Source organism: Natrix helvetica (assembly GCF_964273705.1).
Source record: "Natrix helvetica genome assembly, chromosome: 2".
Lineage (NCBI taxonomy): Eukaryota > Metazoa > Chordata > Lepidosauria > Squamata > Natricidae > Natrix > Natrix helvetica.
In genome coordinates, this window is record NC_138552.1 from 15,732,344 (window position 1) to 15,757,344 (window position 25,001).

Genomic DNA, 25,001 nt, shown 5'->3' on the forward strand with positions numbered 1-25,001 from the left:
CAATTCCTAAGGTAATTCTAATTGATAATTATTGGAATGATGTTTAAACTCCATCTTCTAATAATGGAGGTTCTTGTAAATAAGGATATTTTCTAAGGTATCATGAATTTGTACATCATCTTTCTGTACTGCTACAGTGTGATATGCTCTCTGGTACATATATTTTGTTTTATCTGGGCAGTTCCTCACAGCTTGGGTGAATCTGCTGGGATTATTAGTACATACTTCCTGAGTCCTTTACTCCTACGTCCCAAATGCATCCCTTTGTTTCCAGCACTTGGGGGGATGGGAGTTACTTCTTAGCAAATTAAGACACAAATCTACTTTGCTGATTATTTCTATCTTGACTGATATGCAATAAACACAAAATTCCTCACAGCATAGGAATAAAAAAAAACCATGGAGTTTTCTGGTAGGCCACCAAGTAGTTCATTCTGTGTCTAATTCTTTGGGTTTCTAAAATTGCTTTAATTGTCCCCTACATTGTTCAATAACTCAATTTCTACTAATTAACGCGCCAGGCTAAAAATCAGGAGACTAGGTTCTAGCCCCATTTTAGGCATGAAAAGTCATTCTGCTGAATGATTTTGGGTCAGTCACTGTCTCTCAGCCCAACCCACCTCACAGGATTGTTGTGGGGAAAACAGGAAGAGGGAGGAGGTATATCTTAGATATGCTTGCTACCTAAATTATTTATAAAAAATAATGAAAGCAGTTAAAAAATAAATAACTTTTTTTTAAAAAAAAGTCTTATTTCTTTGGAAGTCACTTAGAGTTACTTTGATAATTGAAGAAATTCCAAAACAAAACAAAACAAAAGCCCAAATAAAGGAAAGAACACTTATTAAAAACTTATTCTTGAGTATAAATTGAGTGCAAATTATAGTATTTCTCCTAAGAACTTCTCATTGCAACAGCTTCCATGACAGATGGCCTTCCAGCTTCAGTTTAAACCGTGAAAGAGAGTCTGCCACCTCCCAAACTAGTTGGTTCCATTGTTGAATGATGTAATCTACCATCTTGTAATTTAAATCCATTATTTCTTGTTTGGCCTTCTGGAACAATATTGAACACGTCTGCTCTTATCTTCCACACCGCAGGCCGTCAGTTACTCAAAGAAAGCTTACGCATCTTTCCACAAACTTCTCCAGACTAAACATATCCAAGAGTTCCTTATACATTTTTTCCCCCTTCCAGGCTCCTTGTCATTTTGGTTGTTTGCCACAGGACATATTCCAGTTGGTCAGTGCTTTTCCTGTAATGTGATGTCCAGAATTAATCTCAGCATTCTTGGTGTGATCTGACCAATTCAAAATAGACAGAACAATGATTTTCGTTTATTTGACACTACCGTTTACTTTTGTTGATGCAGCTTAGGACTGCATTTCCTTTTGCTTTTTTTGCAGCTGCATGCGGGGGAAAAAGACTTTTGTTTAAGGTCTTCTGAGGATTTTCTTGTATGTCCACATAATCAGACTACTTTTTTACAGTTCTGATGAATGATGAAAGAATAGCCAAGATGAGCAGAGAATCTGCTATTGGGGTCACACAGAGCACCCTTAACAGTAAATTGTATTGGAATTCCAAGGGATAATCATAATGTTGACTTTTGAGAAATGTGACTATAAAAGTTACAAGTTTAGATAGATAGATAGATAGATAGATAGATAGATAGATAGATAGATAGATAGATAGATGATAGATAGATAGATAGATAGATAGATGATAGATAGATGATAGATAGATGATAGATGATAGATAGATGATAGATGATAGATAGATAGATAGATGATAGATAGATAGATGATAGATAGATAGATAGATAGATAGATAGATAGATAGATAGATAGATGATAGATAGATAGATAGATAGATGATAGATAGGAGAGTGAGAGAGAGAGAGAGAGAGAGAGAGAGATAACCTTTATTGTCATTTTTTACTGTGGGCACATTAGCACACATTAAAAACGAAATTCTGTTGCCTGCTCTCAAAAGTGTGCACACATACATAACACACATACATAACACACATACACATACGATCACAACTCATAGATAACTCAAGAGAAACAACCCTCTATTATCGTGACTAACTCCATATTAATTCAGTCCTCATCTTTGAAATCGGTAAAATATATTTTGTTGTGGAGTAGAATATGTCCAATATTATGGAAACCAACAGGATTTCAGTCTTTACCAAATTTCAAATACACCAAACATAAGCATTATTTTCTTTATTCAACTTAATTGTGCTAACACTATCTGTTTGGTTTAAACCATTAGCTACTCCAGTTTTAAAATGGTACAGGGTTTCCTGCCATAGTGGGGGTTGGACTAGAAGACCTCCAAGGGCCCTTCCACTCTGTTATTCTGTTATATCTTATGAGTGAAAACCATTAATTAATTAACATAAATAAACTATGGCTAAACAAATCATATTTTGATTAAATAAATTATTAATAAAACCCTGAGAGATTCGAGTCATTTTATCAACTATGTTAGACTCAGATCTAGTGCTCCCCCAATCAATATGGATGGCTTTCAAGCCCGACAACGGGGTTTGATGGTTATGAACATATAGAAGGGGAAGGCAAGCATACCAGAGAGCAGAAGTTATAGGAATGCTCCTTTAAACTTCAAACTTTTTCTGAAGGTGAAATAATTTATAAGAATAAAATAGTAGTATCAAGAAATGAAGATCAAATTTGAAAGTTTATGACCTAAACCAGCCATAGTGACCCCATGGTTATTGGCACACTGAGTGATGTACCCAAAAAACTTGGACAGCACTTAGGAAATTCATGCATTGGCAACATTTCCATCAGTTGTCAATAGCAAAAAGCCACGACTGCTTGGATCCTCACATATTCTTGGGCAGGGGGTTGGACCAGATGACCTGCAAGGTCCCTCCCAACTCTGTTAATCTGTTAATGCATCTGTTAATATATTACAACATATTAGATCCTTGGAGAGAACTCAGTTCATATACAGACCAACACCAGCTAAAGAACTGGCATTGTGTTGTGACCAGATAACAGCAACAGCCAGCATTAATTATTTGTTACATACTCTACAGAAGGGGTGTCCAACTCAAGGGCTCTGTGCTTGGATTTGGCCTGCACCCTGGAAACAGCAAAGGAACGGCCCATGGAGCTCGGTAAGGCCGTGTGCTGTCCTCCCCAGCCCCCTTTTTTTGGTATAACGGCCTCCTGCAGCCCTCCGCCAGCAAAAACTCCTACCTCAGCCACACCCACATGGCCCCCGTCCCCGAGGTCAAACACGACCCTGATATGGCCCACAGTGAAATCGAGTTTGACACCCCTGCTCTACAATATTTATGGGTATTCTGGATTAGCATCAGGGAAGATGGCCATGATGCAAAGCTTGAGATCTGTGTAAAGTGAGCATAAATATGAATTATATACCTTTTCCTTCTGTTGATATTAGTAACGGAATTATGGTATTGGATTGTGCTCATTCCCTTTTGCCCATAACTTGCACACACAAGTTTTACATTAATTTGACTCAATAAAATAATTTAACGCCCTGTCAAATTATTCATCCTGTTGCAAAATAATGTTGTAGGCTGCAATCCTCTTTTGACTTTTCAACAATCATGTTAAATGATACTTTAAATTTAGAGGTCGCAAGCTTTTCTTAATACTCTAAATGAATCAGGTGCCTGCTTGAGAAACACAGTGCATTGATTCTCTCACCCTCTAGATAATAAACAAATTTGAGCCCCAAAATTATTTACTGTTTCCATAGCACTGTAATATAGCATCATAGTCGAACTAAGAATCCACTTAAAAACTGGTAAGAGCTGGAATCTCTCTATAAATTGAAACAAGTCTGAGCTAAAGCTCATTTACTGTCTTGGAACAGAATTGATCGTGCTTTCACATTTGATTCACCCACTGCAGATTTTGAGAGGAAGAAAAATGGCATTGTTCGGTCAGTTTAACTAGGCTAGAGTTAGAGAGAAAAGATTGGCTTGATTTAATCCTTTTCTGTCTCTGAGGCCAACTTTATTAGAATTTTGGCCTCATTTGAATGTATTTTAGGGACAGCGTTAAAATTTAACCATTTGGGCTTTTCCATGAAAAATAACAGCAGAAATATATAAAATACCGCTGCTGCTTTCTGCATCCTTGTATGCTTCATTAAAGATATACCAGAATAATGTTCCAAAAAGCCAGGTGTAGCTTATGCTATAAAATATGACATACAGCGGTTGATTGCTCCCTTCTTACATGTTTTTGAGCCCTTCCATTGCATTTGTGTGGAACTATTGATAAGATAGCTGCGTTTATTCTCACTCAGTCCAGGTCAGCAAAATTACATTACAGCATTTTATTACCAGCCTTAATTTCCCCTTTTGATTTATTTTTCATCTATGGAGATCAATTGCAATAAAAAAAAAAAAAGTACACAGACGTTATTTCATTAAACGCTCAGGATAAGAGGTTCTCATTGATGTTGTTCTCATTTTTAATCTAACTATGGCCATGGATTTCAAACAGTGTTTGTGGATACATAATTTCACCTTTTGATCTTTATTTGGACAATGGTGAAAACTAAGGGAGTGTTGTTGTTGTTTAATTTCAATTAATGTTGCAAAAGTTAGCAGACACCGTATTTAAAAATTCCTCATCTGCCAGACTATGCTGATTGCCAATCAGCCTAGTACAACAATATTGCTCATTTGACAGCTTGTTCCAAAGCCTCTGGGCCGTTCCTGAAAAATTGCAGCTTTTCTCTGCCAATGTCTTGATCCCCATTAATGATGATAACTGAGCAGTGACTTACATAATAATTTGACTCAGTAGAAAGAGGAACCATATTCAGAATTGGACGCCCCATTTAGTTCTCCCTAGTGGTGGAGGCAGCATCCAGACTGGGTTACCTTCATCCAATTATATTTAGGACTGGGTCTTGTAATGCGTTTAAGCTCCACCCCTGTTGCTAGGCAGATCCCAGCTTTGACTCAGTCCAGTTTGAGGACGGCTGCGTTATCGCGTTTCTCCGGCTTTTTACCAATTTGACAGCTTGTGGATTGGAAGTTTGGATTTCTAAAAACTGTGCCTTATATCTGCTTCGCGACCTGTGAGCCCTAAGGTCCTTGCAGCCAGGCATTTTTTCGGTCGAAGCCTTTCTGTTGCTAAGCAAGGCATTTAAGTAATTTTTCCTCATTTTATGACCTTTCTTGCCACAGTTGTTAAGTGAATCACTGCAGTTGTTAGTAACATGGATGTTAAGTGAACCTGGATTTTTATTTGACTTTGCTTGTCAGGTGACAATAGGTGATCACATGACCCCGGGACACTGCAACAGTCGTAAATGCCAGTTTCCAAGTGTCCAGATTTTGACCATGGGGTTGCTACAACAGTTGTAAGTGTGATGAATGATAATAAGTCATTTTTGGTCAGTGCTCTTGTAACTTTGAATGGTTGCAGCCTGGCCTCTTATGTTTTATTCGCATTTTCTGCTTTTGACTTTTGTGCCAATTAAAGACAGTCGCTTTTCTCTTTGTGTCCCCTATGATGTCCATTTCAGACTAGTTGCATTATATTAAGTACAATTGAATATTATTTATTTCTACCTAACATTCTAGCATATGGTAAAATTAATGTATAATTCCCATATTGTAATACTGTAGGTCAACAATATTTATAATATTTATTTTTGACAAGAATTCTGATACTTACTTATTCTTACATCGTATAGTCAAATGTAAAAAGAAATATAAAAATCCAGGTACCCTGAAAGCAAGAATGAGGATCAGTAAACATTGATTTATTTCAGGTTTCTTGAAAGCAAGATGTTCAACTAAAAATCAGTGTCTACTCATCCATTCCTCGCTTCTACCAGTCATTAAGCAAATGCTGGGGAAATTATCTTATTCTGGTGTCAGTCAATGCAGCCACTTAATAGCATAGTGATTCCTGGGCTGTTTTTTTGCATCACTGAATCTCTCGTCTCTTTAGAATGATGGAGTGATTAGGATTTAGAGAATTGTAATGACATGTCTTTCAGGGAATAGTGGGAGAAATTCTAGAAATGTAGTTGACGAGTTTATTGAGAACAATCAATGTACAGTGATATGTTGTATTTAATGAAAACACTCCTTTGAGCCCAATGATGCTGTTGCGTTGGGCATCTTAGTCTTATGGGAGAAAAGGAATCCTAAATGTTGATTTCCAGTGTACCATATATTGAGAAACAAATGCTTCCAATGATATTTGTACTAATACCATGTCAACAAAGGAATTGTGGGCCAGTTTTCTGAAATATAAGGAACAGACATACTTCTAGAATATGTCTGAAAATTCTAGATAGAATCAATATGTCTACTCTAGGATAGACTCAAGAATTAACACGTGTTAATACCACTTTATAATGCCTTGGTAAGGCCACACTTGGAATACTGCATTCAGTTTTGGTCGCCACGATGTAAAAAAGATGTTGAGACTCTAGAAAGAGTGCAGAGAAGAGCAACAAAGATGATTAGAAGACTGGAGGCTAAAACATAAAGAATGGTTGCAGGAACTGGGTATGTCTAGTTTAATGAAAAGAAGGACAAGGGGAGACATGATAGCAGTGTTCCAATATCTCAAGGGCTGCCACAAAGAAGAGGGAGTCAAAATATTCTCCAAGGCACCTGAGTGTAGAACAAGAAGCAATGGGTGGAAACTAATCAAGGAGAGAAGCAACTTAGAACTGAGGATAGATTTCCTGACAGAACAATTAACCAGTGGAACAACTTGCCTCCAGAAGTTGTGAATGTTCCAACACTGGAGGTTTTTAAGATGATTTTGGATAACCATTTGTCTGAAGTGGTGTTGGGTTTCCTAAGTAAGGGGTTGGACTAGAAGACCTCCAAGGTCCCTTCCAACTCTGTTATTCTAGTCTATTTGGCAATTAGCTGACATGGCCAATCCACTTGGAGAAGCCCAAAGCACAGTGGCAGGTATGAGTCTTTCTGGTTTTGGTGTCAGACTTGTAACATTTCTGATATCTGTGTCAAATGATCTCTTTATTTTTTTAAAAGTCCAGTTAGGGTTTTTATTTTATACTTTCTGGAGAAAAGTTAGAACTTGTGGACATTTAAAGCATTGCTGTCATTCTGCCTAGGTTTTCATGTAGAGACAACAGATCACAAATAGCGCAGTGATCGGATCATTGTTGAAATTATTTATTGTATATGTTTATTCATTTTGATGCAATGTGCCAAATGTTTCAAATTTAAACAATGGGATGTTGCAAACTTTGTATTCTGGTATATCCTGTTCAGAACTGCCATTTGACAGTAATTGATTTAACCTTAAAAGGGTTGAAATTCGATATTTTGCCAGTCTGTTATTTTTAATTGATATGCTTGCCACTCCATCACCGGTGGAGCACTGGTAAAAATGAAGATATTGTATTAAGATGTTCAATATTATTTTTAAAATACGTGAAGTCCCGAAACCGACATTAATTAACTTAGGTGATGTAGCTCCGGGGTGTCAAACTCTATTTCGTTGAGGGCCGCATCAGGGGTTGTGTTTGACTTCGGGGGCCAGGGTGGGTGTGGACAGGGTAGCCGTGGTCAGCTTGACATCACTCAGCTGCCAAAAAAGCCAACACAGTTCTAGGTTGCATAAACAGAGGGATAGAATCAAGATCACATGAAGTGTCAATACCATTTTATATTGCCTTGGTAAGGCCACACTTGGAATACTGCATTCAGTTTTGGTCACCACGATGTAAAAAAGATGTGGAGACTCTGGAGAGAGTGCAGAGAAGAGCAACAAAGAGGATTAGGGGACTGGAGACTAAAAATATGAAGAACGATTGCAGGAACTGGGTATGTCTAGTTTAATAGAAAGAAGGACTAAGGGAGACACGATAGCAGTGTTCTAATATCTCAGGGGTTGCCACAAAGAAGAGGGAGTCAAGCCATTCTCCAAGGCACCTGGGGATAGGACAAGAAGCAATGGATGGAAACTAATCAAGGAGAGAAGCAACTTAGAACTGAGGAGAAATTTGCTGACAGTTAGAACAATTAATCAGTGGAACAGCTTGCCTCCAGAAGTTGTGAATGCCCCAAAACGGAAGTCCTTAAGAAGATGTTGGATAGCCATTTGTCTGAAACGGTATAGGGTTTCCTGCCTAGGCAGGGGGTTGGACTAGAAGACCTCCAAGGTCCCTTCCAACTCTTGTATTGTATTGTATTGTATTGGCCTTGAGTTTGACACCCCTGATCTAGCTGAACAGGAATAGCTTAACTCCTTTTCTGAAGGTAGATTATTGCGGATGGAGGCCGGCTGGCAGGTTCGTTCTTTACCTTATTCCCGATAGTCTAAACCTGAGCTGTTTATTTATACAGGCAGCTCTCAGCGTACAACCATAATTGAACCCCAGATTTCTGTTGCTAAGCGAAACATTTGTTAAGGGAATCTTGCCCCATTTTGCAACCTTTCTTGCCATAGTTGTTAAGTGAATCACTGCAGTTGTTAAGCTAGCAACATGGTTGTTAAGTAAATCTGGTCTCCACATTATCAGAAGGTTCCAAAAGGTGATCACATGACCCCAGGAGATGGCAACAATCATAAATATGACTCAGCTGACAAGCGTCTGAATTTTGATCATATGGCCACGTGGATGCTGCAGTGGTCATAAGTGTGAAAAACCTGTCATGAGTCACTTTTTTCAGGTGCCATTGCAACTTTGGATGGTCACTAAATGAATTGCCGTAAGTCGAAGACTACTTGTCTTCAGAATCCATCCTCTTTTCCTAAACCTACGACTACTTACGTGCTCAATAACTGTAGAAATAATTGTAAGTCAGTATTCGAGGGCAATGATATCCGTAGAATTTTCTAATTATAAACATTCCCTAAATTGTAAGGTTAAAATTAAATTAAAATTTGAAAAGTATACTCACATTCTGTTTGCTTTCATGTTTATTCTCCACTGAGTGTTTAACTTTTGTTTATTGTCTCTGGAACATAGGAACAAAACATTTTCAACGGGCACAGAAATAGGTTTGTTAGCATAGATGAGGAAGCCACCTTTAAAACCTTTGCACTTTTTTATGGCAGTGGCATAAAAACTGACGGTTAAATTAGAATAAGATCTTAGACCTCTTTAATAAAACAATTAAAGTAGTGAAATGTGCCCTACTATTTGAGTAATTTCATTGACAAAGACATTAAGGGCTCCGGGTGACATCTTGGTAAATCTATCAGAGTTCGAACAAGATATAAATATTAAAATTGTCTGACCTTCTCAGCAATATTGCTGTAAAAGTCATATATTTTTATGTAAGAGGCAAAGGACTTGCTAAAAAAAATTAGCTGATTGAAATGACTCATTATGAAGGTACTGTGTTGTAATCAGAATTAGCAAATTCATATCTATTCCCTAATTCTAACTAATCTACAAAAAATTGAAATAATCTGTGTAAAAGAAACTTTGGAAACTTTTTATCTATAATGTTGTATTTCTGTTTAAGTCTTCTTTATACTTCTGCTGCTTTTATATACTCTTTCAGTAAAAGTTTCAATATGGTTCTATTTGTTCTCACCCAAATACCCTCCTTTCACATAGAAAATCTGACTCTTTCTACAATCAGAAAAAATAATGAATCTTCTCCAAATTCTTACTCATCTGCTTATCCAGAGTGTGCGCGCATGCAGAAACATTTCCCTTGTCATTTCTCTGCCCTTCTTTTCTCTTTTCCAGATCTGCCAACATCTGTAGCCTTATTGCAATTTATATCGAGCTATGATAATAAACTTGTTAATAAAACCTGGGTAAAAAACGAAGGGCGCCAGTCCCTGTGCATCCTTGCTAATGCAGTCCTTGGCTACTGTACCAAGTGCATTGGTGGATTGTACTGGCATGGAGGCTGCTATTTTAACACTAGATAATGGACTCAAAGGTTAAGAGCAAAGGATTGCAATGGAGCTTTTCTGGGGCTAATTACCTCTTCACTGCACTGACTCTAATGTGACATGTTTATTGCCTTAACTAACAACTCATTAGCTTAGTTGATGTTTTTGTCAATATTAATTCGTTCATTTAAGCCAAGTCAAAGCTTAAACAAAGATGTCCAAAGCTGAGAAGTGGGCAGCAGAGTGACTTTTGTTCAGTTCACCTTTTTTCTCTCTCTCTCTCTCTCCCTTCCTTCCCTCCCAGCTCAGTTTAAACAAGATAAATGTTGACAAGGAGAAATATTCAGTGTGCCGGTACGGAGTTGGTGTTTGTTCATACGTTTCAAAGCCAGGCTTCCTTTACTTCGATAGTAGCCGTTTGCGAGAGGGGTATTTCATAAATTAAAATGCTGATTTGGTATGGAATTGAAAGACACAGTTTCTTGTTCTTTTGGAAAATTAGCCAAGTTTCCCATAGGTTAAATTTAGCCAGATTTTCTGATTAGCCAGCTTCCCTCTCAGCTACTAAAATATGGCAGGCAGTTTGTTCAGTAAACACATTAAAAATAAAATAAAAATAAAAATAAGGAGCTGAGCTTTGAGAACTGCCTGTAAGAGAAAGAGGGGGAAAACACATAAAAATCAATACTTTGTCTCAACCACAGCAATAAGTAGCTAAATGAATGATATTTTAAAAAGCATACTGTATAATAGAGTCACAGTAATGATCAATTACATTTATCTAGGAAAGTTACTTGTTTAGCCCAACATTCACATTTTACTAATGGATGATTGCTGCAGTTCATTATTTCAATGGGCTTCATTTGAAAATGAAAGTAATCCCATGACAAGATTCATTATCACAATTTGAGTAGCCATAATTTGGAGATGGAAATGAATATGGCAGAGAGGCCTTGCGTTATGTAGAGGTTACTCCTCTGTTTAAAAAGAGGAGGGATGGAGGGGAAAGGAAGAGGTGTGAAAAAGTAGACCAAATTAATTATGCATTTAACAGGCTGAGATCTGATGAAGTAACGCAGACAGGATTGGAAGACTCCCTGTCACTCAGCCTAACCCGAATGTAGGTATTAATGCCGGTGAAGTAAATGAAAACGTGGCCTGTGCTTTGTTATCTATGGAAAACCAAGCATAAGAAAAGTGCTTTACGCATCCCATTTCTTCATAGAGATATAGAGCAGAACCAATTGGCATCCCTGAAACCTCAATGGAAATAACCAAGTTTGGATTACCATGAGGTCTGTTAGAGAATGGAAGCCCAATGTAGATGTCTCCAGGAAAACTAGACAAGACAGAAACGGTTACAAATTAAAGGTTATTTTTGAGCTTCTAGAGAGCCCCATCTGTAAAACCACATGTGTGTACTGAGAAAGGAAAGTAGAGAATAAAGGATTGATTTGCATCATATCTAAATGATTATAACCTTGTTGCTTGTATCTTTATGATTCATACAGTTTTATTTAGTTTCCTAATATGATTTTGATTGCTTTTTAGTATCCTATGACTATCACTAAGTGTTGCATCTTATGATTTATGATGACTATGATCATAATTATCACTTATATCTTTAATGTACACTGAGAGCTTAGGCACCGAAGACAAATTCCTTGTACATCCAATCACACTTGGCCAATAAAGAATTCAATTCTATTCCATTCCATTCTAAATGCTTTAAAAAAATGTGCCCGTTACAGCTGCTAGCATAATCTGCAAAGACTGATCTAAATAGAAAATCTTCATGATGCTTCTATAAGATCTAACAATTCATGTGTCCCCTAACATTCTGCAGGTTTCTACTTGCTCTTTCCTGCAAACAAACCAATCAACACACAACCATTTATGAGTCTCCTCTTCAGAACTTTCTCTGATCATTTCACTGTCATTAATAAAATCTTTCTGTTCTAAGGGACTGCAATCAATTCCAACTTCAGCTCAGCATCTCCATAATCTTACTGTTGGCTGACTCAGACAGCAGTTCTTAGATGCAGAAAATAAATGATTAATTCTTTAAGTCGTCTTTTTATTCTCGTAGATGAAAGCAGTGGTGGTGGATGGTGATGAGGATGAAGATTTTATCTGTTTCCATTATTATGCACCTAGTCTTGGGTAGGCCATTAAAATGACCCGGGCTGAATGTGATATACTCTTAAGAGCAGATTTTGCTACTGGAACGTGGTTGTTATTATTTAGGGTTTTTTTTTTTTGTATAATGGTCCCTAAGAACATTGTGAAGACATGAATCAGGATTTGAGCAGGTCTGTGTTTCAGTTTATCCTTATGGCAGTCCAAATTCATCTCACTCGATTTTGTTGGTTTTAAGGCAGTTGTGACCTGTTTCTAAATCCATAAATAAATGTGGCCATTGCATCCGATATTTTTATGAAAGCTTTATTTGGAAAGAACGTGGTTTAAGAATGCACGAAATATTTGCAGGTATGATAAAGATCCAGCCAAATCCTAGTGATAGGTGAGTCAGTTGGATCAAGTTGGATCGTCTCATCATTCATTCAATTCTACCAATCTTTATTTATTTTTATTTCCAATCTTTATTTCCAACATCTCAGGGGGGAGGGGGGACTCCTTGTCTTTCTCATAGTTTTGGAGAGAAACTATTCTGACCGAGGCTTCCCAAGAGCATGAAACAAACTCCTTGTCCTGGCAAAAAACCCTTTTATTGATTTACAGTGAATTCTGCTCATTTGCAGTCTTTCAGAGGAGAATTTATGGTCACACAGCTTATCTGGCTTGGAGAGCAGATAGGCTGCTCTTGGCAAGGAGTCTCCTGCAAACTTCACTCCACTCCCCTTTCGCTCCTCTTTTATTTCCTCTGGGAGGGGCCATTCATCATCTGGTCTTACTCCCAAGTCGACCCCTGTTCTTTAACTGTTCCCTTCGTCTGACAACTCTGCACATAGGCACACTGGGAACAGGCTCCAGCTGTTTGTCTGCCTCACTGATGTCTGACTCTGACCACAGCTGATAACTGTTGGACGGCTCTGGGCCCCTCTCTGCCTCTCACGCGGAGTCCTCATCAGAGCCTTCCCCAGACTCCAGGACTGGCCCATGTTCCTCCCCAACCTCCTTACTGTCCGAATCTGCTGCCAGCTCTGTTTCAGCAACAGAAATATTTGAAAAATCAAATCGTAAAAAGTTGGATCCCAGTAATTTTTGACAATTACTATCCAAATTAGGAAGGGAGAGTAAAACATGGAAGAGATTATTGCAGGTAGGACAATCTCATTTGGTTCATTATTTATTTCTTACACAGACATTATTGCCATTCCGGATTGCTGGCACTGAGCAATTTATAAAACTTTGATTTGGTAACTAAGGTTTCGAAAAGGATGTTAGTTAGAAAAAAACTAACAAGGGTGTCAGCCACTTTTTTTCATGAAGGCCATTATTTTGGAACAATTGTTCCATTCCCCCTACATATTCTCCTAGAAAGCTAGGTCTTCACAATCTCCCAGAATACTAATAGGTGTAAGGCTATTCTTGACTCTGGGATTAAAACTATTTCAAAAGAGAAAAGTGCTCCTGCAGTTGAAGTTTGAAATTGGATTTTGGCCACGGCTCAGCTTGTACTATGGATAGGAAATTCATGTTGGAGGAAATTTTGTGGTGGATTGTAATTATCTTTTATTTGTGTTTTGTGGGCTTGGGAGAGAGCAGTAGGAGAGGGAGAGAGCAATCTTTTAAATTGCAAAGACTCATGAGGTTAAAACACTGGGTTGACAATCAGCAAGCTCGTGTTCGAGACCCGTTTCTGTGAGCTCCTGCCACACGCTCAGCTCCTGCTGATCCAGCAGTCTGTAAGTGGACAATTGCAAGTAGGTGCTTTTTCAAGACTTTCTGGTTTTTCTTTGAAGATGTTTTGCTTCTCATCCAAGAAACGTCTTCAGCTCTGACTGGATGGTGGGGAATGGGAAGTCTCTACCATCCAGCCAAAGCTGAAGAAGCTTCTTGGATGAGAAGTGAAATGTCTTCAAAGAAAAACCAGAAAGTCTAGTTGCCTTTTGAAAAAGCACCTCTGGCACAAGCATGACTGAGAATCTCAGTCAAACATTTTCCCTCCATTGTAATCTGAGGGTAGGTATGAACCCATGGGTACCACTTTGGTGGGCAATTTCACAGGGATGCGAAAGGAGCCTCCAATGGGCGACCCCCTAGGCAACGGTGACAGCATATCCTTTTACCATGGAAGCACTTCAGTGCTTCCGACACAGGGAGGGAGGGGGAAAATATTTAAAGGACTTTGAAGTCACATCGTATAAAAACAGTTTGTCAAATTTTTAATTGATGACATTTCCGGGTATTGAAATTTGCATGTTGAAAGATACTTGATTTGTTTGTTTGTCTTCTAGTTTGTTTAAACTAGTGGTGAGATTCCAATTCTTTTCCTACCTATTCTATGAGAGCGCACTTCGCACACACGCTCGTGCTTCGCGCATGCATGCAGCACTCAAAAGACCGCCCTCGGTGTCAGCATTGGTGAGCTGAGCTGTGTTTTAGTTCAGCTTAGGCGCAGCAATCCACTTTGCCGTGCAAATCAGCTGAGCTAAAAAAAACAAGGGAATATAGGACAGGGAACTAAGGGGGCGGGAGGGCGGGGCCAACCAGAGTTGGTATTTGCTGGTTCTCCGAACTACTCAAAATTTCCACTACTGGTTTGCCCGAACCGGTCTGAACCGGCTGAATACCACCTCTGGTTTAAACCAAACATCAGCCTAGCCCAGTGATGGCGAACCTATGGCACGCATGCGCGTGCTGGCCAGCTGAATTCACCATTTTTAAAAGCCATTTTTTCACCCTCCCCAGGCTCCAGAGGCTTTACAGGATCCTGGAGAGGGCGAAAAGAGCCTCCCCTGCCTCCCAGAGGCCCTCCGGAGGCTTCAGGGACGGTCCGGAGGCTTCCCTGAAGCCTTCGGAACGCTGAAAACGACCCTCCGAGCAAACCGGAAATGACTTCCGGTTTGCTCGGAGGGTCGTTTTAAACACTCCGAAGGCGTCAGGGAAGCCTCCGGACCGTCCCTGAAGCCTTCGGAGCGCTCAAAATGATCCTCCGAGCAAACCAGAAGTCACTTCCGGTTTGCTTGGAGGGTCGTTTTGAGCGCTCCGAAGGCATCAGGGAAACGGTCCCTGAAGCCTCCGGAGGGCCTGCGGGGGGGCTCTTTTCGCCCTCCCCAGGCTCCTATAAAGTCTCTGGAGCCTGGAGAGGGTGAAAAAAGCATGTAAAAATGGGGGGGTCACGCCTGTTGTGCGCGCATGTGCACTGGGGGTCGCACATTGCATTATGGGTGCGGCACGCCCGCGCACGACCCCCCTGCACTCCCCCCACTTGTGGCACGCGAGCCAAAAAAGGTTCGCCATCGCTGGCCTAGCCCTTTAGCTAGGGGGGAAGGATGCCAATGATGCTGACTGTTTTTTCTCACCATTCTAACAGTTTCAGAAACTCAAAATGACCCTAATTTTTATACTAATGCTTCTATATAATTCCATCTTAGATAATATGCTCAAAGCCTCAGGCACTTTAAGGGCAATTAGAGGCCAGCAAAAAAAAAAAAGCCTCAATTGAACAGTGCTGTGAAGAAGACTCAAACCATCATTTACGTTCTTAAAGGTTTTCTTGTAACCTACTTCTAAAAAGAGTTCCAAAAAATGCATGGTGTACAAGAATGTTCTCCTAAATGTTTAATCTATATTAATTATAGATTACCAGTCAGTGGTAGAATAAGCAGCATGACGAAGCAATGAAAGGGCTTTTTAAAAACGTCCATGTTCATAATTGGCATGCTTTTTATATTGCAAGCTCCAATCTGGGTTGGTTAGTTTTTTATACGTTGCTGCTTCAAAACGGACAATAGGAATGTTTTCTTTTTTGTCAAAGAACAAATGCAGGTGCTCCTCAACATACCAACCTCACTTAGTGACCTTTCAAAGTTATAACTGCACTGAAGAAAGTGACTTATGTGTTCTGACCTAGGCTTCCTCAGCAGCACCAAACTGAGTCCTCGCCCCTATAAACCCCTTTTATTTAATTTACAGTGAATTCCTCTCCAGCAAAGTCTTTCCTCTCTCACAGTCTTTCAAAACAGTTCACAATTACGGACCTTTATCTGGCTTGGAGAGTGACCAAGCTGATATCTTTCAGACACCGCAATACTTGACAAGAATGCAGAAATGAACTTATTGTCTCCTGCAAACACTCCTCCCCTTTCAATCCTCTTTTATTCCCTATGGGAGGGGCCATTCACCATCTACCTGTGGCCTTACTCCCAAGTCGACCCTTGTTCCTTAGCTGTTCCCTTCATCTGACAACTCTGTGCATGCGCACACTGGGAACAGGCTCCAGCTGTTCGTCTGCCTCACTGATGTCGGACTTCGGAGGCAGCTGATAACTGTCAGACGGCCCTGGCCCCATCTCTGCCTTCAATGCAGAGCACTCATCAGAGCCTTCCCCATGACTGGACAAGTTTAAACTGTATGACGAGGTGTTGAAACCAAGAGCCGAGGTGGCACAATGGTTAAAATGCAGTACTGCAGTCTACTTCTGCTGGCTGCTTGCAGTTTGGCAGTTCGAATCTCACCAGGCTCACAGTTGACTCAACCGTCCATCCTTCCGAGATGGGTAAAATGAGGACCCAGATTGTTGGGGGCAATAGGCTGACTCTGTAAAACCGCGCGGAGGCGGCTGTAAAGCCCTGTGAAGTGGTATAAAAATCTAAGTGCTATTGCTATGTGGAATAGTTATTATGATCAGGAGTTTTAATGTACGTTTTCTAGTTAGTCCCTATTAATAAGTAGTAACTGGTATCTAATAACAGTTGATTTGCAATCTTGAAATAAAAACTTTACTCTACTTTTTATGTAGAAGTTGCTTAATTTTCTGAAGCATTTCAGATCCAGGAAGGTATCCATGGGATACTTGTGGTCCCTGCCACAATTGCTACAACTTTGTAAGGAAGAAGAATGGGGAGGCAGGGAGGCTTTATTAGGGATCACTCTCTACCAGTTTGTAACTCCCCACATTTACATGACAGCCACTAAGTCATAGACTATTAAATTTTGAATTTTTATTTATTTATTTATCTGTTTAAAAGGTTTGTTTGTCTGGCTATCTTAAAGCCACAACTCTGGGCAATTCACAACAACGACCTAAAATCAAACATCATAATCAGTAAAATAACAAAAAAAGTAAAGTAATTGTGCCCACTAGTCCAAAACATCCCAATTTTGCCTTCCACAAGTGAAATTTTTTGTGTGTGATAAATTAGCAGAGAAAGAAAATTGAGTTTAGAGATGAATAATGGATTAGTTGTGGCTTACCTTATTTAATTCTTTTAACAAAAAATTGAACAGCCCTGTCTATAAGGGCACCCTTGTTTACAAACTCCTGAGATTTATATTAATTATTTGCTCTAAAGATTTTCCAATCGTGCAAAAAGAATTTTTAAATCGGAAGTGGTCAGATTAGGTGGTATATGTTTGAGTTATTTTCGGTAGGTAAGCAAAACTTTCTGACTCCCAGCAATTTCATACAGCAAATAAAAGTCAGGTTAAAATAAATCTCAGATTTAGCCTTCTGCTTGCCATTTTATCTCAAGCTCGCTCTCTCCCCCTTCTTAAATGAAGACTAATTGAGCTTCCCCCCCCCCCCCAATTTGATTGAGAGAGACCTTGAATTCTAATCCTAAAATCATGGATTATGTGATTTTTAATTCTGCACATTCTAAGGGTGCTAGGGTGGAGAAAGGTAGAGCTGAATTTTATACAGGAATTAATATGCTGTGAGTTAGCATCCTTTCTCTTTCACGATTATGTTTGGAAGGCGGTAAAGGGAAAACTGGCCACCAAAGAGCACGATGGCCAGACATCATCAAAGCTGACACCAGCCATAGCATAGAAAAATCAACAAAGCAGTGCAAAATTGGAATATGTGGAGAGACCTGGCCCATAGAATCACCAAAATAGGACATGACTATATGGATATATAAGGGACGTGGTGGCTCACTGGCTAAGACACTGAGCTTGCTGATCAGAAAGGTCGAATCCCTAGTGCCACGTAACAGAGTGAGCTCCCGTTACTTGTCCCAGCTTCTGCCAACCTAGCAGTTCGAAAGCATGTAAAAATGCAAGTAGAAAAATAGGAACCACCTTTGGTGGGAAAGTAACAGCGATCCGTGCGCTTTTGCCAATTAGTCATGCCAGCCACATGACCACGGAGATGTCTTTGGACAGCGCTGGCTCTTCAGCTATGAAACGGAGATGAGCATCGCCCCTTAGATTTGGGAACGACTAGCTCATATGTGCGAGGGGAACCTTTACCTTTACCTTTATATGGATATACAGATAACATCACCATCTCCCACAATGCAAATGACTGTACATATAGCTTATTACAACACATGGCACATGGGGTATAAGAAGGAATTGCTTTCCATTATTTTTATTCCTACGTACATACACACATGCATACACGCGCACACACACACACACACACACACACATATATAGAGAGAGAGCTAAATAGCTTGAAATGGATCTATACTAGTCTCCATTTATTTATTTATCAGCACAAATACAACACAAATATAAAAAGGCAACATTAAAAATAAAAATATGGTTTTCTGCCTGGATGGTCTTCTGTAATGAGCCGAAGGACAGAAAGAGGGAGTAGTGAGCTTCCTCCTATATTTGGGCATACCAGGGGTTGTAACACAAATAAATACATACATACATACATACATACATACATACATACATACATACATACATACAATACATATAATACATAGGTACAAACATTCTTAGCTGAGCTGCATTTTTACTCTTGGACCAAGTTTGCCAACTGAATAGAGGAAATCTGAAGCCCATAAGCTTCCAAACTACCCAGATCATAAATATCCCACCTTTAGATCTTGTTTTCCTAACTCTGGCTTTCTAACATGTCTTGTTCGGCAGGCAAAGCTTTGACCTATCTTCTGCTGCAACCTCCCAGTCCGAAGCTTCCTCCTCACAGCACCATTCGAAGAACTGCCATTGACCTCATAGGAAGAGGTTTTACAGTGTGGGAGCCTTATATGGACGTGTCTGCTGTGCTGATGGGCCTTTTGGAACTCTGCGCGGATGCCGAAAAGCAACTTTCAAAGTAAGCGCTTATCCCTTATTTGATTAAGAAGAAGAAATGGTTTAAGTATGATGGGTCTCCCTTGTTTTTGTTAGGGAGTGAGGTGAAATCCAGCAGGTTCTGGAGAACCGGTAGTGGAAATTTTGAGTAGTTTAGAGAACCGGTAGCGGAGAATTTGAGTAGTTTAGAGAACTGGCAAATGCCACCTCTGGCTGGCCCCAGAGTGTAGTAAGAATGGAGATTTTGCAGTATCCTTCCCCTGCCATGCCCACCAAGCCACGCCCATAGAACAGGTAGTAAAAAAAAATGAATTTCACCACTGAAGGGGACATTTGCATTACATTTGCAACAGTCCAGTTTCGGATTGGCTGTCACTTCCAGGAGCACATTTCCCCAAGACCCTTCAAGGACTTCTCATTTGCTTCTGGGTACAGTTACAATACAATGCAATAGCAGAGTTGGAAGGGACCAACACCCCTGCCTAGGCAGGAAACCCTATACCGTTCCAGAGAAATGGCTATCCAACATCTTCTTAAAGACTTCCAATGTTGGGGCATTCACAACTTCTGGAGGCAAGCTGTTCCACTGATTAATTGTTCTAACTGTCAGGAAATTTCTCCTCAGTTCTAAGTTGCTTCTCTCCTTGATTAGTTTCCACCCATTGTTTCTTGTTCTACCCTCAGGTGCCTTGGAGAATAGTTTGACTACCTCTTCTTTGTGGCAACCCCTGAGATATTGGAACAATGCTATCATGTCCCCCCTAGTCCTTCTTTTCATTAAACTAGACATACCTAGTTCCTGCAACCGTTCTTCATATGTTTTAGTCTCCAGTCCCCTAATCATCTTTGCTCTTCCCTGCACTCTTTCTACATCTTTTCTACATTGTGGTGACCAAAACTGAATGCAGTATTCCAAGTGTGGCCTTACCAAAGCATTATAAAGTGGTATTAACACTTCAGGTGATCTTAATTCTATCCCTCTGTTTATGTAGCCTAGAACTGTGTTGGCTTTTTTGGCAGCTGCTGCACACTGCTGGCTCATATTTAAATGGTTGTCCACTAGGACTTCAAGATCCCTTTCACAGTTACTACTGTTGACCAAGGTACCACCTATACTGTACCTGTGCATTCCGTTTTTGTTGCCTAAATGTAGAATCTTACTCTTTTCACCATTGAATTTCATTTTATTAGATAGTGCCCAATGTTCAAGTTTGTCAAGATCCTTCTGTATCTTAAGCCTATCTTCTGGAATGTTGGCTATTCCTGCCAGCTTGGTGTCATCTGCAAATTTGATGAGTTCCCCATTTATTCCCTCATCCAAATCATTGATGAAGATGTGGAAGAGTACTGGGCCTAAAACCAAGCCTTGGGGTACTCCACTGCATACTTCCCTCCATGTAGATGCAGTTCCATTGAGGGCTTACACGTTGAGTGCGGTTGGTCAGCCAGTTACGAATCCATCAGTTGGTGATGCTGTCTCACCCACATTCTTCTACTTTATCTAGTAGTAGGTTATGGTCTACCTTATCAAATGTCTTACTGAAGTCCAAGTAAACTATATCGACAGCATTCCTCTGATCCATTAATTTTGTCACATTATCAAAGAGTGCAATAAAATTAGTCTGGCATGATCTGTTTTTCACAAACCCATGTTGGCTTTTGGCTATTACTTTGTTTACTTCTAGGTGTTCGCTAATTCATTGCTTGATTATCTTTTCCAGAATCTTTCCTGGTATTGAGGTCAGGCTGATAGGTCTGTAGTTTCCTAGATCTATTTTTTTTTCCTTTTTTGAAGATGGGAACCACATCAGCTCTTTTCCAGTCCTCTGGTAGTTCCCCGGTGTTCCAGGATCTCTGAAAGATATAATTCAGTGGTTCTGAGATCTCGTCTGCCAGTTCCTTCGGAACCCTGGGATGTAATCCATCCGGTCCTGGTGATTTGAACTCGTCTAGGATAGACAGGTGTTCACTTACCATTTTCTTCCCTGTTTTAATTTGTGTTCCTAATCTGATTTTTGTGGTGTTGTTTTTGATAGGTTGGACTGTTTTGTCCCTTTGTGTAAAGACAGATACAAAAAATGAGTTAAATAGTTCTGCTTTCTCCCTGTTGCTTGTCACCTTCTTGCCACTTTCTCCCAGCAATGGACCAATTGTTTCCTTAACCTTTTTCTTGTTTTTAACATGTTGAAAGAAGCTTTTTTTGTTATTTTTTACTTTTGTGGCAAGCCTTTCTTCATTGTGAGCCTTAGCTTTCCTCACTTCATCTTTACAGGCTCGGGCTATTTGCTTAGTTATGTCTCCCTCTTTCCACTTTTTATACTTATCTTTTTTGTCTTTCAATTTGTCAGAGAGTTCTTTATGCAGCCATGCTGGTTTCTTTGGGGAGCTGTTATTTTTCTTCTTCATTGATATTGTGCTAGACTGAGCTTTTGTAATCTCATTTTTCAAAATTTCCCAAGCTTCTTGAGTTGTTTTCCTCTTGAGGATTCTCATCCATGGAATTCTTCCCCAAGCTCTCTCTAAGTTTATTGAAATTAGCTCTCTTAAAATCCAAGACTCTAGTTTGACTTTGTTCTACTACTTGTGTTTGCATAATGTTGAATTCCAATATTGCATGGTCACTTGCCCCCAGGGTTCCTATGGCTTCAACACCTTCTATCATTTCCTCTCTGTTAGTGAGAATTAAGTCTAATATGGCCGATCCCCTTGTTCCCTTCTCTACTTTTTGGGAAACAAAGTTGTCTGCTAGGTTCGTTAAGAACCTGTTGGATCTTCCACTTGGTGCAGAGTTTGTTTCCCAGTTGATGTCAGAGTAGTTAAAATCCCCCATTACTATTGTGGTGTGCTTCCTACATACCTTAGTTAGCTGACTAACAAAAAGTTCATCTACTTCCTCTGCTTGATTGGGTGGCCTGTAGTATAGACCTATGGCAATGTCGTTCAAAATGTTCATTTCAACCTGCAAAGCCACATACGGTTTGATGGTGCCAAGCTACCTCTGCAGCCAGAATTCACTCAATTCATTGGTCCTGTGAGAAACTTCTTATAGCACCCATATTACAGGGTAAAGTGGCTGAACCAGCCCTCTATTATTTTACATGGAGGTATCAATTTACCTGCGAGTAAATAAATGTTGTTTTGATGGGAAATTTATACTGTGTTCTGTACTTTCATGCTGTCCACATTTGGACAGAAGTGTCTCTCAGACAACACAGGCTACCCTGGCCCCCTTGAGTCTGAGATGATCCCCACCTTGAGTCGGTCATGACTGGAAAGGGAAACCTTTAAACCTTTATCTGTGCTATGGAACACCCTTCCAGTTCACATCTGTTTAGTCCTCACATTGTTGGCATTCTGGAAAGACCAAGCTTGTTCTGGAGAGCCAATGGTACTTGAGAAGATGCTGATCTATGGTAGGTTGCTTTTATATTCCATACTTTGCGTTTTATATTGGTGAGTTTTAGGACCTTTTATCTTCTACCATGCATTTTATTGTGTTTTATTTTTATTTATTTTTATTTAGTTTGTCAAACATGTAAAAGATAACAGGTATAAGTATAAACATAAATATGAACACAGTAAATACGTATGAATAAATGGAGGCAGTAGGACAGGGACGGTAGGCATGCTGGTGCACTTATGCACGCCCCTTACAGACCTCTTAGGAATGTAGACTGTCTTAGGTTAAAATTATGGGGATTTGGGGATGTAACAAGAGCGTCAAGTAGTGCAGTCCAGGCATTGACCACTCTGTTGCTGAAGTCGTATTTTCTGCAATCAAGTTTGGAGCGGTTTACCTTGAGTTTGTATCTATTATTTGCCCATCTATTATTGCGGTTGACGCTGAAGTAGTCGTTGACAGGTAGGATATTGTAGCAGATAATTTTGTGTACTATGCTTAGGACAGACCATAGTTGGCGTAGTTCTAAGTTCTCCAAGGCCAAACTTTTAAGCCTGGTGGCATAAGGTATTCTATTGTGAGGACTAGAGGAGTGGAGGACTCTTCTCGTGAAATACCTCTGGACTCTCTCAATTGTATTAATGTCCGATATGAGAATGTGAGAACCCATGAGAATCTTGTTGCTATGGGAGGAGAGGGGGAGGAGTGAAAACACTCCTTATGGGTTGAACCCATTTCCACCTGTCAGAAAGCAAGGTAAATGGATAGAGTCTACCTTGACATTAATAATATCCAAAGATAAAAAAAATACAAATCCACTGTATGCCAACCACATCTAGAAATTTGTTCTGTAGACCATAGTCACTAAACCCTGAAGTCGAGCGCATTCAACATACAAATCCATTGCTGGTTAAACGAATTGTGACTTCAGTAAAACACAAGCACCCTTTTAGGGTGTGATTGTAGGCATCTACTTTAAAATCACAATCAAAAGGAAAACAATCTCGGTTTACTCATTTGAAATACTCTTCTCCAATTGAATTCCAGTGTTATGCCTCTTATTTATTCCTTTCCTTCCACCGAAAATGTAGTCAGGCTATCCTGGTTTCTAGGAAACAGTCCCATCATACATTTATAGTTTAGACTTCATAAGGAAGCCATGATAGTTTTTCTACTATAAGTAGTATGAAATCAGGAAGAAAAGGCAGGTACAAAGAGAGAGCATGTCAATATATTAATCTTAAACCAATAAATTATGGTTTATCAATTTAATTGTGCTTGTGAGTTGAGACACGTAGGGAATAAACTTTTCATCTCCCCCGGGAGTCTAAACTGCACATTCCCTGTACTTTTCCATTTTGCTTATAATAGAATTTGCTTCATCTCGTTGGTTTTTGTTGGCACGTCATTGTTATTTTCTTAAATATAGCAGTGGAGAAACTCCTCTCCCTCTCTCTGTTGTATTTAAATTTATATTTGTTTTATGACCTGCGATTGGATCTCGCCCTGTTAAGCCCATTAATTCACACATACATCGTGGCTTCAGTGGCAGTCAATATGCATATTTACTTTCAAGGTAATTTAGAAGAATATGTCCATCCTTTCTTTCTATTAAAAATACACTCAAATCTGTTTGAAGTGGTTAAATTTTAACATGAAGTAACATAACATTCTACAGAGGATGAACAAGCAAATACCAGGAGATAAATTGTGTGTGTGTGTGTGTGTGTGTGTGTGTGTGTGTGTGTGTGTGTGAGATATTTTCTGAAAATGTTTTCTTTAAAAATGAGAACATTGTTCTAGATTATTCTTTCATGGAAATATAATTTAAAAATCAGTTTAATGAAAGCTTTCAAAAATCCAGAGAGTTTCTGATTTCTTTCAGAAAAAATTCAGTTGCCACTCTGTGTTGAAAATTCTTAAAAGAGCTATTATTTTGACTTTTTAATTGACAATTTCACATATTTATGTTCCAACATGTTCCAACAAAACCACAAATAATCGAGCCTATGAGACTTGGGAGGGAGGATGGGTTAGATTCTGGGGCCTATGGCTGTCCCACTCCCAGGCCCTCCCTCAACTACCTCCTCCCTCTTCCTTCGATAAAGGTTATCTATTACAATCTATTTACTATTCCTTCTTACTTATTTGTGGCAGGCTTCACTGGGTCAAACTAATTATGGGGCACTGTGGAGCTTCCTTATGAATTGGTTTTTTTTGGGGGGGGGGAATTTATTCAATTGGTGATAGAGGGAGTTACATGACCCATATTAACTTCCCTTGTCTATGCAGTTTTTCGACAATCTCACTGGAGGCATCTCTAAGATTAGGTCACTGGATGCTGGTGCGGCCCTCCTGAGCTCCGTTTTCACCGTCAGAGGGTAGCAGGAGGCCATGGCAGCTGAAAACAGAGCTCGGGAGCCCATTTTCGCTGGCAGAAGCACTGTGGGCCAGTCCTTCACTATTTCCAGGCTGGCCCTGCTGGCCAGATCTAAGCGTCCCACAGGCCGGATTTGTCCCTGGGCCTTGAATTTGAC

The 25,001-nt window shown here is 39.7% G+C and overlaps 1 protein-coding gene across 3 annotated transcripts in view; it reads left to right on the forward strand.

Moving 5' to 3' along the window:
- WDR7 (WD repeat domain 7) overlaps positions 1–25,001 on the forward strand; it is a 273,050-nt gene that overhangs the window by 175,681 nt on the left and 72,368 nt on the right. For all 3 annotated transcript variants that reach the window (XM_081943578.1, XM_081943577.1, XM_081943579.1), the window contains one exon: positions 18,900–19,086. In XM_081943578.1, coding sequence (XP_081799704.1) covers positions 18,900–19,086 — 187 coding nt within the window. The remainder of the gene's footprint in view (positions 1–18,899; positions 19,087–25,001) is intronic.